Source organism: Anneissia japonica, unplaced genomic scaffold (assembly GCF_011630105.1).
Source record: "Anneissia japonica isolate Jap-2015-1 unplaced genomic scaffold, ASM1163010v1 scaffold1810_len1271414_cov176, whole genome shotgun sequence".
Taxonomy (NCBI): Eukaryota; Metazoa; Echinodermata; class Crinoidea; order Comatulida; family Comatulidae; genus Anneissia; species Anneissia japonica.
In genome coordinates this window covers 676,293-691,427 of record NW_022702449.1, presented here as the reverse complement: position 1 = coordinate 691,427, position 15,135 = coordinate 676,293, and the positions used below count along the sequence as shown (strand labels likewise).

At 34.5% G+C, this 15,135-nt stretch overlaps 1 protein-coding gene across 6 annotated transcripts in view; it reads left to right on the top strand.

The window, feature by feature from the left end:
- The first annotated feature begins 205 nt into the window (after window positions 1–205).
- LOC117103879 (cytokinesis protein 3-like) overlaps window positions 206–15,135 on the top strand; it is a 56,218-nt gene continuing 41,288 nt past the window's right edge. For all 6 annotated transcript variants that reach the window (XM_033244498.1, XM_033244495.1, XM_033244497.1 and 3 more), the window contains exons 1-2: window positions 206–569; window positions 5,233–5,286. In XM_033244498.1, coding sequence (XP_033100389.1) covers window positions 402–569; window positions 5,233–5,286 — 222 coding nt within the window. In that variant the 5' untranslated portion in view covers window positions 206–401. The remainder of the gene's footprint in view (window positions 570–5,232; window positions 5,287–15,135) is intronic.

The window sequence follows — 15,135 nt, the reverse complement described above, 5'->3', positions numbered from 1 at the left end:
TGATGATGAACATTAAGACAAAATTATATAAGCAAGCATATATAAAAGCAATAAATAAAATAAAAAATGATGAAATAATACATTTATGAATTTTTTTATGCATCTCTATTTAGTAAAATTTAAAGGGCTAATATTATAGCCCGCCCTCTATACATACCTTACGGCCACCACCACAGTGGTGATAAGCTGGCTGATCCTAACCTGTTAATTTCAAAACATTAGGCCAGTCGATCGTGAGTGCTAAACGTGATTGAGAGCGTATGGTTTTGGTTGCTAACTACATGGTTTCGCAGTGAAGCATTTCCGGATTGGAACCTAATTTTACCTTCGGATTTGCCATAACTTGGAAATGATATATACCTATTGTTGAATCGTTTGGTGAATTGTAACGTCAAGATTTGATGGCGTGTTTTAAAGCGAAGTTCGACTACGAGAAAGAACGTGATGATGTTCTAAGTTTCAAAAAGGGCGACTTGTTCGAAGTAACAAGTAAAGTAGACGACCGCTGGTGGGCGGCCCGTGCTGAAAGTGACAACAGTGTCGGATATGTCCCAGCACTTTACCTGGAGGTAGGTAGCATTTAGATTTGAGGGCCTACCACCATCGAATAATGATATGGTAGCCTTAAGCAACATGTTTGGGAACCGTGTCAAAATGTAGCATAAAATTAATTGGTAAACGCGCAAAACATACTGTTAAGTAAGTAGCCAAGGGCCAAGATTAAGTTGTGCTTCTTTTTTTGGGACCTGCAGCAGAGAAGTAAATACAGGTGGTTGTACTGTAGGCCTGTGGTCAACCGCCATGCAAACCATTCTCGGGTTTCTAATTAATTGGTAGTCATTAAAAAACGAATATTTTTGGGAGTTTTTATTTTGGTTTTCACATGGATAATGTTTGATTTTCTTCATAATTTTGTTGTATTTATGTATTGATTAGATTGAACGGTATCAGTTGGAGGAGGGGAGTGGGTGAATGTAAGGAGGCACGTGGAAAGGATTATGTTCACGGTCAGAAAACATCCCGTCCACCTGCGATTTGTCAGAATTTTAACAATTCCACCACAAACACGTCTAACAACACATACCCCAACCCTACAAGTCTTGGTCGGAAACCATGACACCCAGACAGCTTTTACCCCACCCCTTCCCCTAAAGGTATATCCTAGCTCCACCACTTTCAGTAGTGTTTTAATCGTAACTGTTAGAGAAGGTTCACAATTTCAGACAGTCAAAACTGAGGAAGCGTTCACCAGCATTCCTCTGAGCCTCTTCCAAATGCACTATTAACAATGCACTATATTAAAATAAAGCATCTTCTTTGGAGTGTTTCACAATTTTTGTATTTAAAATGTTTTAATATAGTAAAAATTAGGAATATAGAGCCTTTTAATTAATTTTTTCCTGTAACCTCACCATGCTTTGTATTGTTATACTTGAGCATTGTCTTCTTGTTGTACTACTGTGTCCATGACCTTATTGATTAGGTTGGCTTTAATACAAAATCAAGGAGAATTGTTTTTTGTTTTTATTGTTATTTAAACCTTTATTGTTAAATTAGGGTTGACAGGATTGGTATGGCCAAATTTAGCTTTTAGACCACAATATAAATGATTGGCAATTTAAAATAACTTGTTTTAGATAGGCAAATTATTATTTTTGGTACAACAATTGGGGTCCTGGAGGAATACTGATACCACTATGATGTACGCCGACAAGTATACATAGTGATACCCTGTTTTAACCAAAGGGGTCATTCACAATTATCAACCTTTTCGCAAGTGTACAAACAATAGTCTTTTTCGATACCCCCTCCCTCCCCTCTGAACGCGTACACAAAAAATGTTGATTTTGCAAAACCATTCTCCATTCTTTTTGTGTAGTAAACTAAAGTAAAGTACTTTATTACATAAAAGTATTTTATATTTTATATGTATGTGTGTACAAATTTTTCACTCTCTCCCCTCTCCCAGTGTACTGTTTGTATGCTTGTGAAAATGTTTATTATATTGTGAACGACCCCAAAATTTTTAATGGATAATCAGAAAAGTGACAGAAAAATGTAAGTGTTTTCTCATTTAGAAAAATGCTTGTGTCAAAGTATAAGTGAAAAAAAAATATTTAAAAATATTATATTATATTATATAATATTATGTTATATTATATTTATTTAAAAATATTTTATTGAAGAAAACAGATTGTATGTAAGAAAAAAACATTAGTAGAGGGTGCCCTTAGTTCTTTCTCAAGGTGGCCATATAAAATGTGTTGTAAACAGTAGTAAATAAGACTGGAAAGATTTCTCATTGGGGGATTTTATTATGGGGCTCATAGGAATAAAAATGATTTGTTAGGATTTCATATTTTTTTTCTTTTTTTTGTAACAACAGGTATGATAACACTAAACAGGACAAAAATAAATTTGAATTGAATTTTTTTTTTTTTAATGCTTGTAAAACAAGTCTATAGTAATAAATGTTAGGGTCATGTATTATCCAATACAACACATGTATTCCTGATGATGACTTAATAAAGTCGAAACGTTGAGTAAATGTGGCCTCACTTTCTCTATTTGGAGTCACTTTTGTTGTATTTTAACACATGTATATACATGTATATATTTTATTAATTTGATTGGTTGAAAACAGGTTACATGAGATTCATGTAAAATGAAAATTCCATGGTTAATTGAGTACCTAGTCAACGATCATTGAAATGTAATTTTTTCATTTGAAGACAGTCATTTGGGCAGTACACCGGGAGACAATCCCCTACTCTTTTCCGAAGAGTGCACTGCGTTCTTCAACGTGCACATGGGCCATAATGCACACAGGACCAACGGCTTAAACGTCTCATCCGAAAGACGGTGCGCTAGTAACTTGTATTTCAGCCCTCTAGCTGAAACACAAGGAGAGGCAGCGATGGGAATTGAACCGGGGACCTAGAGATCTCCACGGTTCAGCGCGCGCACAGCAGCTACCACCAGATTAGCCGACTGAGCTAAGCTGCTCCTAGACCCTAGGCCGGTTTTATGCTGGCCTTTGAAAGGAAGGTGGGTCCTTTTATTCGAAGAAAACATGCAGGCGATCGTAGAGATACAGCTACTGTAGGTGTTTTATAAAACAAATAATGAATCTTCCTTATTCGTACAATGGGGTAGAATATTTCATTTGGTGAAAGATTGGATGTTCTATTCAACCTTTCACCTCATGAAATATTCTACCCCATACATAAACATTCATTATTTGTAGACCTACTGTATATTCATAATCTTCTAAATTTTTCAGGTCTTTTATTCTGATGGATTGATTACTGTATAGAATGTGTTTCAATCATTATTTTTCTCAATGATACTTTTGGAATCTATTATTTCCGTGCTGTTTATGAATGACTATTGTAAACATGGCCTATAGTTCAGCATATCCTAGTGTAGTCAATATTCAACCTTTTGTACTTGCCTATCGGATCAATAGAGCCTTTGGAGTTTGCACATTGTAGCATGAATACAGAAGGTATCTGCCCAAGTACGAAATCCAAATAAGTTCACAAAAAATATAATTACATTTATAAAATCTACTCATCTGTAAGAATTTGACTTTGTTTCTTTCCGAATTTCTCCTTGAGTGCTTTTTGCTCTCTAAAGGATGGGTGTGTCCAACAGAACTGGCCTACTAAACAGACATCATGGTCAGGTCTGCTTAAAGCTACCACAGTGCAGTTGTACTGTATATGAAGTGCTAAAATACAATAATGATGCCAGATATACAAGTTAGGTAATTGAGAAGGAGGAAGATGGGTATTTTGCCTTAATATCATATCCTGTTTTAGAATAGCATTTATTATTATTATTATTATTATTATTGTTATTGTTATTATTGTTATTATTATTGTTATTATTATTATTGTTATTATTATTATTATTATTATCATTATTATTATTATTATTATTATTATTATTATTATCAACATACAGTACTTATCCTGTTAATATCAACACGAATCTACCTTGTATTTCATATTCCTTCTTTAAATAAGTGAGAGCATTAATTTCAATAATGCCTTTGTATCATGCAGTGTGTTAATTTATTTTGTTTACAGTACAGTATTTCAAATTTGTGTTTATGTACTGTACTATTTCGAAAAGAAGCCTATACTATCTTGGGCTAGTTTTCAAGGCTAATTTTGCAAACTGAAGAGAAGGCTTCAATTCGAGATGGGCTTCTTCTCGAGATTAAGCCCAGTTTGAGGTTTTACGATTGTGTGGTGAATGTTTATTGGCATATTATTATAAATACTAGTTAGATTTCATATTAGATTAGATTCAATTCTGCATGAAATCTGCAGTACCCAGGAGCCTGTCGACAGTACTAATGAATGACGTTTGCCTGTTAATTAGTCTTGTAGAGCTTTTTGTGTTTCTATTCAGTTCATTAAACCACTCCGTAAATGAAATGATTGAAAATTAGCATGATTTCATTCTGAACGCTCAAGCCAAGCGTGTCTCAAGCATGATACTTAAGTCTCACTCACACTTGGTATTGCATTCGCTAACCTAGAGTAGGGTGATTCAACCCAGTCAATGGAAATTATAAAGATTTAACATTGTATACCTGTGATCATCAGCTATTTCCATATGACCATGGGAGGGTGGCAGAGAGATTATGATCTCTTTTGTTTTTTTCAAAGAATGATTTGTTCTTGGGTGATGATGGGGAAGGGGACTGGGGAGATTAGAAGGCCTTCAGGCCTCAGTCAATGGTGGTGCCAGTGAGGGCAGGGGGGCATTTTTCCCCATGTCAGACAATCTTGGACAACTGGTCATTGACGTCATGATTAGGGCATTGGATCAAAAAATAAAATAAAAAATAATAATTTGCCTATTGTTATTTTGATTGATGATAGTCCCTAATATTGTGGTCTAAATGCACAATTTTGTCCATACTAAGCCATAAAAACTCTCCCCATGAACCTACGAGGGATTGTTTTCGGGGACCCAGGCCAAGGCTCTAGTCTGCCCCTTGGTTCGGACCCCTCCGTCTGACATGTTGGACCTCATGTCGACAAATTTCTGGAGCCACCGCTGGCCTTAGTGTGGTAGTTCAAATATATGTGTGGAATTCAACCCAGACCAGATTAGTCTTCAACAGTGCTTTCTACACAGTACAAGTATTGACAATTAGAGCTTGAAGAAGATATATTATCTGTAACTCTATTGCTTTCCTTGTTTTTTCTACAGCCTGTGAAAGATAAACCTATTGGTCGTTTAGTTCCAGAGGGACGGATAGACACGGTAAGCCAAAATGTAAAAGAATAAATTACTTAAAACAGGAAATGCCTGAAGTCTATTGTAATTTATTCCTTTTATTTTGAGTCGTACTACTGTATGATTTATATCTCTGTTGCTAACAAATCCAAATTAGCAGATTAATTAATTGTCGTCATTTAAATCTCCTGACGGCATTTTTCAGGATTATTATTTTAATCCTTGTGTTGTTCAGCATCAGCCTTGGACTCGTGGTTCACCTATCATAAGATTTACAGTGTAATATGCTTGTGAACTATCGTCAATATGCTGATTTCAATTAAGTGTTTACTAAAGTACAATGCTTGCATTGAAAAAAATAATATCAATATTTATATTATCACTATTTTTCAGGATTGTCAATTTTAATCATTAAAGTTGTTCTGAAATAACCTTGGACTCTGGGTTTACTTGCAGTACTGTACTATAATACTGTATCATAAGATATTGTAATATGCTAGTTAACAGTACAGTACAGTTCTTACATTGAAAAGTTGTATATATATGATTGTTTGTATCATCACCAAATGTATTAATTAAAACCTTGGCCATATAATAGAATGTTAATTACACTTGAACCAAATAGTTCAATGTTAAGTGATGATGCCTTTCATGCCTTGTAACTAATTAGAAAAATTCCTACATGATTTTAGGAGTCCTATAAGAATCCTGTAGAATTCACAGTTAAATCCTTCAGGAATGCTATAGTATTTTTATTTTAGCAATTGGAAATATACAAATCCTTTTAAACAAATTGCAAGATTTAGGAAAATCCTATAAAAAATCCCATACTATGTTTTTATGTCATTCTTTTCATGCAAGCTGAAATCCTAATACATGTTGGACTAGGTTAATTTCCATTTTTCTTCTCTAAGTTATTTTCTTCCTAAATTATATTGTCCCTAAAAAAAAAACCCTGAAAAATTTCATTTTCAAATTCAGGTGAGATTTTGCTAATTTATTATAGACTTTAAACTATGAATTCTTAGAGTATCAATTTAAGAATCTACATTTTTTTTTATAAGAACACAGTTTATAAGAACACTGAGGCTGAAATTGCTTAAAAATTAAAAACAATTTGAGGCTGCAAGGTAAAATGTCAAATGCAGTTTTAAAAAAAATTGAAAAACCAACAAATCTTGTACCTTATTTAAAGTAGGTGTTACTATGATACCTTCCATAATACAGTAATATGCTGCAGTACAATATTAATTTTCTATGTTTGAAAAGTGTGTAAAAATAAGAACATTTTGAGCCTGAAATAGGCAAAGATATAAGAACACTGAGTCTTGGGCAGGATTTTACTTGTTTTTATTTTATAAAAATTAAAAAGTGTACAAATTTAAGGACCTATGATGGCAAGAAATGAGATGTTTGGAACATTGGACTGAATCCCAATCTCTACTGATGTACTCATATGCAGTACTTGAAAATTTTGCCTCATTTGCATTGATCTGCTTTTCAAGTGTTCATAATCTTATGTCCATAGTAATTTCTAAGGAATGTTTGCTTTAGCTGTTCTCTTAGTTATGTTGATTTAGTGATAATATAGACTTCACATACATACTTTGTGTTTAATTTGTATTCTTAAGTTTAAGTACAGATCTATCTATATTTAGGTGTACAGTACTGTATTGTTCCAGCAAGCTTCCACTTATTGTTGATAAATATTACTACTATATTGCCTCACCTCATCTTAATATTTTCCTTAATAAATATAGGTTTGATTATAAAATGATGATTAAATTTAATAATAATAATAATAATAATAATAATAATAATAATAATAATAATATGAGAATAATAATATTAACATTATATATTATGTTCTCACCTCAATTGAATAGGTTAGTCCACACCTGAGTGCATTTTAGCCAAGTTGAAAGTCATAGGTTATTTCCTGCCTTTACCATTAATTGCCACTATAGGCTTGGTAGTAATATGATAATCAAATAATATTAATAATAACAATGATTATTAATGTCAGAATATTATATGATTTTTCTTCTGAATGAAAGTCATGATGTTAATTAGGCATGCAGTAATATGTTGTGAGGGCCTTGGCCAACCTTTTTAGTTGGACCATGAAGCTATTCAACATCATAGCTCCATGGTCCTGCTGTTCACTTAAATGTCGCTATGAGCCCAACCACACTTATTATATTGACGCAGGGCTGCCTTAATTTTCGCAGATCTCAATCGTGCTCTTATATACATTTGTTTTTTTTTTTATATTGGATATAGCACACACATAGCATGTCAATTTCAGAGATAAATTTTTTTTTGGGACACCAAGTTGACTTCAACACAAGCTACATTTGTGTACAAGACTTGTGGAGCATCGTTTCACAAGCGTACTTGTTGATGTTGAGAAATTCAGAAAAAACATTTGTTGTGATGACAATTATGCCACACATCAGTTACATTTTTGTGATTATCTGATACATGACTTCAATTTCTCAGGATCCTAGGTTCAATTCCTTTGACAGCAGTACTTTTTCTCACCACTAAAGACAACTCCACTCCCTAAGCCTCATAGAGTCTAGAGAGGTTTATAAAGCATCATCAATCCAGTAATTGGTGAGTGTACTTGCTGTTGGATGCGAAGGAAATGGAAAAAGTAAAATTTAGTGAAATTCCTGTATTTAGCTTAGCTTTGCTTGAGTTTGCAAATCTGAATCTGGGTGTCTCTGGAATTTGGTTTTACATGCATGAACTGGTTTCTTTAAAAGCCTTTGCCTGGCAATACTCCATTGAATAGCTATTAGGGTCATGCCTCAGCTGGTCTCAGTATGGCAAAATGTGTGGACATAAAGAGGGGAATATACACCATAACCTTTACAATACAGTAATTGCCTATGTCACTATTTATAATTGTGAATCAACGAACGTATTGCAATTCTTCTTTATCCTGGTAAATGCAATTATGAATAGGAATATTTTTGAATTAAGTGTAACATGTCTGGATTGCGATTGTATTTCAAAAGTATTGCCTTTATAATCCGATTACAATGGCAAATATTGTGTGCTCTTCTTATCTTCATTCCATCTGATTTGCACATAGCATCGTATCCTATACATGATAAGCATATTAGGACACAGTTCAATAATGCATACAGGTAATTACTATGTATCGGAGTGCTTACTGCACCTGTAGTAATCAAGATGATTTTTCAGTTGAGGTGTAACTGGGATGACACTGTATGCCTACATTTTTCAGCTTCACCCGATTTTTAAGCTGATTATATTCCGGGAGTTTCCAAAAATGTCATTGTACAATCTGCCCTACCAGTTTGCCAAATTTTTGTCAACGGGTCACCATAATATGGCGATTTTCTCACTAGTTTTTTGACATACGTTTTTCAAACATTGTTCTATATATAATACAGCGCACGATAATGTTATGGCAATAGAAAACTAGCCTCAGTCTTGGTGTTCAAAGTAAAATTGTCAAAAAAATTCTGCAGGGTGGAGTCAATGCTATATATAGTTAATATTTTTTTTCATGAGTAGCATCATTATGTGGGGCAGCTGTTTGGGACACGCAGCCCAACTGTTAGGAAGTTTCAATAAAATTTGGGAAAAAACATTGTGGCTTGAGAAAGCCGTTTTCGGGCATCTACAGGTGACATAATCTAAATATTTTTTACCTCAGGTTTGAGATCGGTGTTGCCCATCTGTCGGGCAACAATGATGGTGGGCCATCTGTCGGGAGAATGTAGATGCCAACAGCATTCAATTTACCCACTATCACATCATAAAATGCGACGCGTTTTAAACTAATTGCGAAGCACTTCTACAAATGCATCGCAATAAAAATGCAACACAAATTATTTGCCTAGAATTACTGGCTCAGCCTTCTGCAAGGCCTAGGCTCTGTAAAAACTAAGAGGCTTGAAAAAAGTCCAGAAAATCGTTTTAAAAACAGCCAAAGTCAAGTTGTTATAAAATGTTTTGGGCCAAAAACGTACGTGTGCACACATACAATGTTACATGTACATCGTTGTTCATGCAGCTGGCTTAAGTACGAGTCAGGCTTCTTTCCGCATATTTCGCCACTCCCCCCATTCTGCCTCTCTTGTAGATCGCTTTCGCGCTTACACAAGTTTGTACAATGAGGAGTAATGTTGCTTAATGTCATGTACTGTATGTACCATACTAGCGCGGCACGTCATGCACGTGTAGATGTGTGTAGTATGCCAATTATCTTACTTTTAATCTTAGCGCTGTTTACTCCTTCTGTTCACATCTAGAGTCAGACTCGATGTCTGTCAGCCTGTCACTGTCAGGTTAGACAATAAGGATGAGCTAGTGTTTTACTTTAATTACTTTGGTGTTGAAAAATAAAGATGCATCACATGATTTTCTGACTGAAAATGTCATTTCGCAAAACAAAAAGTGCATAAACACTTTCTGCTACTGTACACACAAAAAATATTCGAAATCAAAAGCTGGACGCCACCGGTGTTATATGAGCAATTTCTATCCGAACATATGACTAATTGAGAGTCCCAATGATATTTTTCTCTCATTCCTGTAATTTTGTTATGAACATCAACATCACTTGTTTGTATGTAATGATATCAGATTTTACAGGTACAATATGCCTACTGTAAATCAATATTGAAAAGTATTTTTTAAATGAATGGGTACATACTGCTACCTGAGAACCATTATGAGCTATGTGTGTATGTTCCCATGCTCATTTATGTTGTTATTCGCACTGTATTTACATTTGATTTCGGTAATCAATATTTGATACTGTATCAGCAGTGATACCAGCAACATGTTATGATTTATATGATCGGTAGTGAGTTTAGTAATTAAATTAATTAATCTTGATATTTACAGAGATTTATGTAAACATACAATCATAAAATCAGAAATGAAAACTGCAAAAATATGACTATGTTTATGGTATAATGGCACAGTATGCCTACTGTAGATATAGTAGGTATCGATACTTATATTTTCTACTGTACATTTTCAAGTCATTTACAGGTTAGTGGGTGGCCGAGTTTTACAAATATGAATGAAATTGAAAATAATGCCGGAACTAGGAGAGTGGTATATATTACAATGTTCCACAAGGAAATATGAATGCTATGAATATTATGGTCATGATCTGATACAGTGTGTTAGAAAAAGGACGGTATGGGCGTAAATGTGGTGGTATACAAACATACTAAAATAGGGTTGAAAAGTCAGTATGACCTGTAGTATCTAAGAAATACTTGATGGTTGTGATTGCTATGTATTATCATGCATAAATGTTTATTGGGAAATAGAATACTTGGAAATAAATGACAGATACACTGTGCAGTTTGATAGTCTAAAATGTTGAATCTTGAAAATATATAAACACACGCTGTGATGATCAAAACAAGTAAATGTCAGGGGCGGATCCAGGGTCATGGGGGCTACCACCCCACAAAGAAAAAAAGGAAGAAATTAAGGAGAAAAAGGGGAACAATATTCCAAACCAGCTAATTTTTTTATTTAAATTCCATTTATCAATGTCTATGGTTGAGCGTTTCTAAACAAACCACCATACCCCTACCCTACCTTACCTTCCCCTACTCAGTGCTTTGAACATTGTGTGGCCTTACCCAGAGTTTTTATCTGGATCTACCCGTGGATTCACACATAGCCAGCTTTCTGACTTTCATCCAAAATTAATAAATTTAAAAAAATGAGAATATAAAACTGTAGGCTAGTGAATTGCTACACAGCATTGAAAGTAAAGGAATACTGTACAAGGCTACAGCAAATTATTTCACACACAAGTTGAATACCTGCACAACACAATATATAAACATTACATGGGAGGCCATCAGAACATAATTGTGAACCTTTTAAGAAAAACATTCTTGTTATAGCAATCTGCTCATTTAACAAACTATACATGAATATAAACACAAGTACAAACATAACCTACAGTAAATGTGGTCTGTAATGGATCGGGTATCATTATAGCAATTTAGCTGTGAATGCAATATTATAGATGGTAGTGTCCTTGATTATTGTGTTAATGGTAATTATACTTTGATGGCTCAAACCTGTCATTTCACAAGGTCATATCTACTAGATGGTTAGTATTATTTAGGCTACGGTCACACTAGCGTCTCAAGCCTGGCTTGACTCACCGCGGGTGAGACTTCAAGCCAGTCTCGAAATTCTGGGTCGGTCACACTAGTTGGATTGACCTCTAAATTATGAAAGTCGAAACAGCAGTGCCGTAAAGAGAGAGTTTCGCCAACTCTGTTTCACAGGATTCGATATACGCGCGTGTGATTGGGTGGATCGCAATCAAAGATTTTACACCAGACGTGCCCGAACCACTCTTCTTCAACTGATCTTTTATCAGCTTGTATTGGGCTCGCAATGCCTTCACTTTTGTTTGAATTTGGGGCGTCGTTCTCTTCTCATGTCCGAGACTGGCTAATCTGTCAGCAAGCACGCCAAAAATTCCCGTTTTGTTGTTTGTTTTTTTATTTTCTATCCGGTCTCTCAGCTCGGGTTGGCCCCACAAATCTACCAGGTAAGCAGTATCCTGGTCGCTCCAAATCAATCGCATTATTATTAATTAAAATTTGAATTAAGTTTTATGAAATGTAATGATTGCGTCTTGATTGAACACACATGAAGAACTCGCGGGTTTTTAATTCAAGAACTTCTAAACGCAACGGCGTCATCGACTGTGATTGGTCGACAGCCAATGAGGAAATGTCAATCTCGGTCACACCAGGGTCAATCCAGGGTCAATATGGGTGTTGAGCCGTGATCGAGATAGGTAGATTGAGATCGAGGTCACGCCAGGCGCGAGTCGGTGCAGATGCGGTCACATTACGAAAATCTCACCCGCAGTGAGTCAAGCCAGGCTTGAAACTCTAGTGTGACTGTAGCCATAGATCTATTACGGTCTGTGATATACATATGGTAGTTAAACATTGCTCAACACAACGCTATAGAACAGTAATTACAAATGTAATACTTAATGAGGTATGATACTATCATTGCAATGGAATTTGTTATGGAAAGTGCAAGGTAGTAAATTTGGAAAATGTTGGATTTTATTTTTAATAGTTGTAATAAAATCCCAGTTAAATAGATGTAACTCATACTCAAAGAATTACTACTATCTTCTTCTTTCAACTAATTCCATTCCAATCTTTGGCAGGTGTACAGTCTACTCTACTTCGTGAATACTAAAACTGGATAAACCGACTAATAACCTATTGTCTCTCTCTCTGTCTCTCGAGGACACCCCGGCTACCTGTTTTCATAATCTAATGTGTCTTCTGATGATTTTTTTTCATGTATTTGTTTTTTTTTAACCTTTGTATGCCCATTATTCTGTTGGTATGTGATTTAAAGTTTTTCCCTTTTTGCTTCACTTGGAATTCTGCTTGTTTGTTTGGGTTTGGGCACGACTATTACTTGTGGTTTTAGTGGTGAATGTGGGATGCTATCTTTTGTCCAAAGAAAGATACTACTGTATAAACATAATATAAATAACATAAACAATAAAATAGAAATAGTGCTTCCTTGATCGACTATGGATGGTTGTTGTTCCGGCATGGCATTGCCATTTGTGTACTTTGGAAGTTTTTAAATCCTAAAATAGATTTAATAATTTTAGAATCACACACTAGATAGCATTCTTAGTTGTAGGAAGGAATAACTTTAATTTCCACTTCAGTACTCTCGGATAATAGAAATATTATTTTACGATTTTCAAAGAATAACGGTCCCTTCATTCGATTTTATTGTTCTTTTACGTTAGATTGTTTTCCTTTTGCCTAGAATAATATTCAGGATGAATTGGATATACTAAACACATTATTCAAGATTGTATTTTATAGAGATAATAAAAAAAGAAATCTGATGTAGGCCACTTCAATGTTAATAGTTTAGTTGTGAGGTGTAAGCACCCCATTCTGAAATGGTGATAGTTTAGTTTGGCGGCATGGGCATCCCCGCTCTGATTACATTGACTCGGTTGGAGCTACAGCATTGAAGATAATGTGCTTACTTTTCAGACCCAGGATACTACGTTCTAATCCAATAATTGGAACTTATTTGGTTGTGTTCATACTCAGAACTCTATTAGTAGAGGGAGTTTCCAAACTGAATGTCACTGAATATATATTACCCTGCGTGTAATGAAACACTTTGAGAAACAGGGTTTTAAATGCAATGTATAAGCGCCGCTCTCGAATAAGTGCCGTGCACCGAAGCTTCCAAAAATGTTATAAGTGCTGCGGTGTTTAAATTCAAGGATTTGCAGTACAAAAAAAATGTTGGTTGGTTCGTGGACCAGTTATTTTTGTAAACTATCCACATCATTTGTTGTCCTTCATATCTCTTCAAGTCCTTGTTTGTTATCAAGTATGAAATGAGATATTATTATTAATAATCATGCGTTTTGTATCTGTATCTTCTATAAAAGCAAAACAAGTTAATACTAACTCTATCTTTCTGTAGGTCAAATTAGTTAATAATTACCATTTTTTATCAATATTGATATAGAAAGTATATTTCTACAGGGTCCATGTTTATATAGATTGTGAAACTTAGTAGAGTAGTACAACATATTTTATGAATGAACAATTATCATTAGAACTAAACCTTTACCAGGTCCTTTAAAGTCATTTTTAGGACATACTGTAGGTCGATTTTATGGTATATTTTGTTCCTTCCAGTGGCAAACAATTTCTCACTATAGAGGTGATAAATATTCCACTTTAAAAAACTATAGCAATATTCCCACTTAGAACCAAGTGAATTGGGATCAAAAAGTATTCCAAAGTAACTAATTGTTTTATAGCCAGCCTATATGTACTGAAGATTGTTGATAGGTTATGTTTTAATATAATTTACAAGACATTCTTTTTAAATATGTAAAAATGAAATTTGAAATCATTATTTAATAACGTCATTGCAAATTATTACCATTTTATTGCTCATAAAGTAATAAAATTCAATGAATTTCCTTGTTTTACCAAGTAACATTGACATTCTAAACCACTTCATGTCCCAACCCTCCTATATCATCATGCTCTCCCCGGAGAGTTATAAGCACTCTCAGAGCTTTATTGAACTTGAATAAAATGATGTGGGAAGAGATGCGATGAACTGATTTAATGTATCCACCGGCCAGCAAGTGCTATAACCCTTAGTGCAGTAATAATTAACAATGTATTGTTATTACTCTCTCTTGCGTCACAGCATCTGTCATTCCATTTGATTTTTTTTGTTTTTTATAGTCGCTAGGGCAATGTTTCCCTAGTTTTGACAGTTTAACATTGTTCCATGATTTACGTTTCTTTCTTAAAGTGAATGATACAAGCGTAGGTGTAAAAGCTTGGAGATGTTGGAAGAGGAAAGATAGGTTGAGTATAGTAAGTAAGCCTCGACCTAGAAATAGGACTTTCATAAACTTTTATGTTTTTGTAGTTTTGCCGTAGGAGACTTAGGTGTAGTGTTTTGTACAGTAGTAGTTTAGTCTTGATGGATTGTCAGTCTAGTTGGCATTCAGTTTCTGCTCAAGTGGGTCAATTTTCCTCTTATGTATTGCATTAAGACTTCCAGAAAAGTAGAACAGTAGAATTGTTTGTGCTTTGATACTAAACGCTTGCATATTTCATGACAATATTTGTTGTTGCGCAAGTGATGTTAACGTTTAATGGCATGTTGATAAAATTGAATTCTTCATAATATGAAAATAATATAAAATATGCCTATTAAAATAAACCTCAGTTTATCAAACATACATAATGTACAGGCTAGCTTGCGCCCACTCTCAAGTGAACGTTGTTCTTCATTAGAGTACAA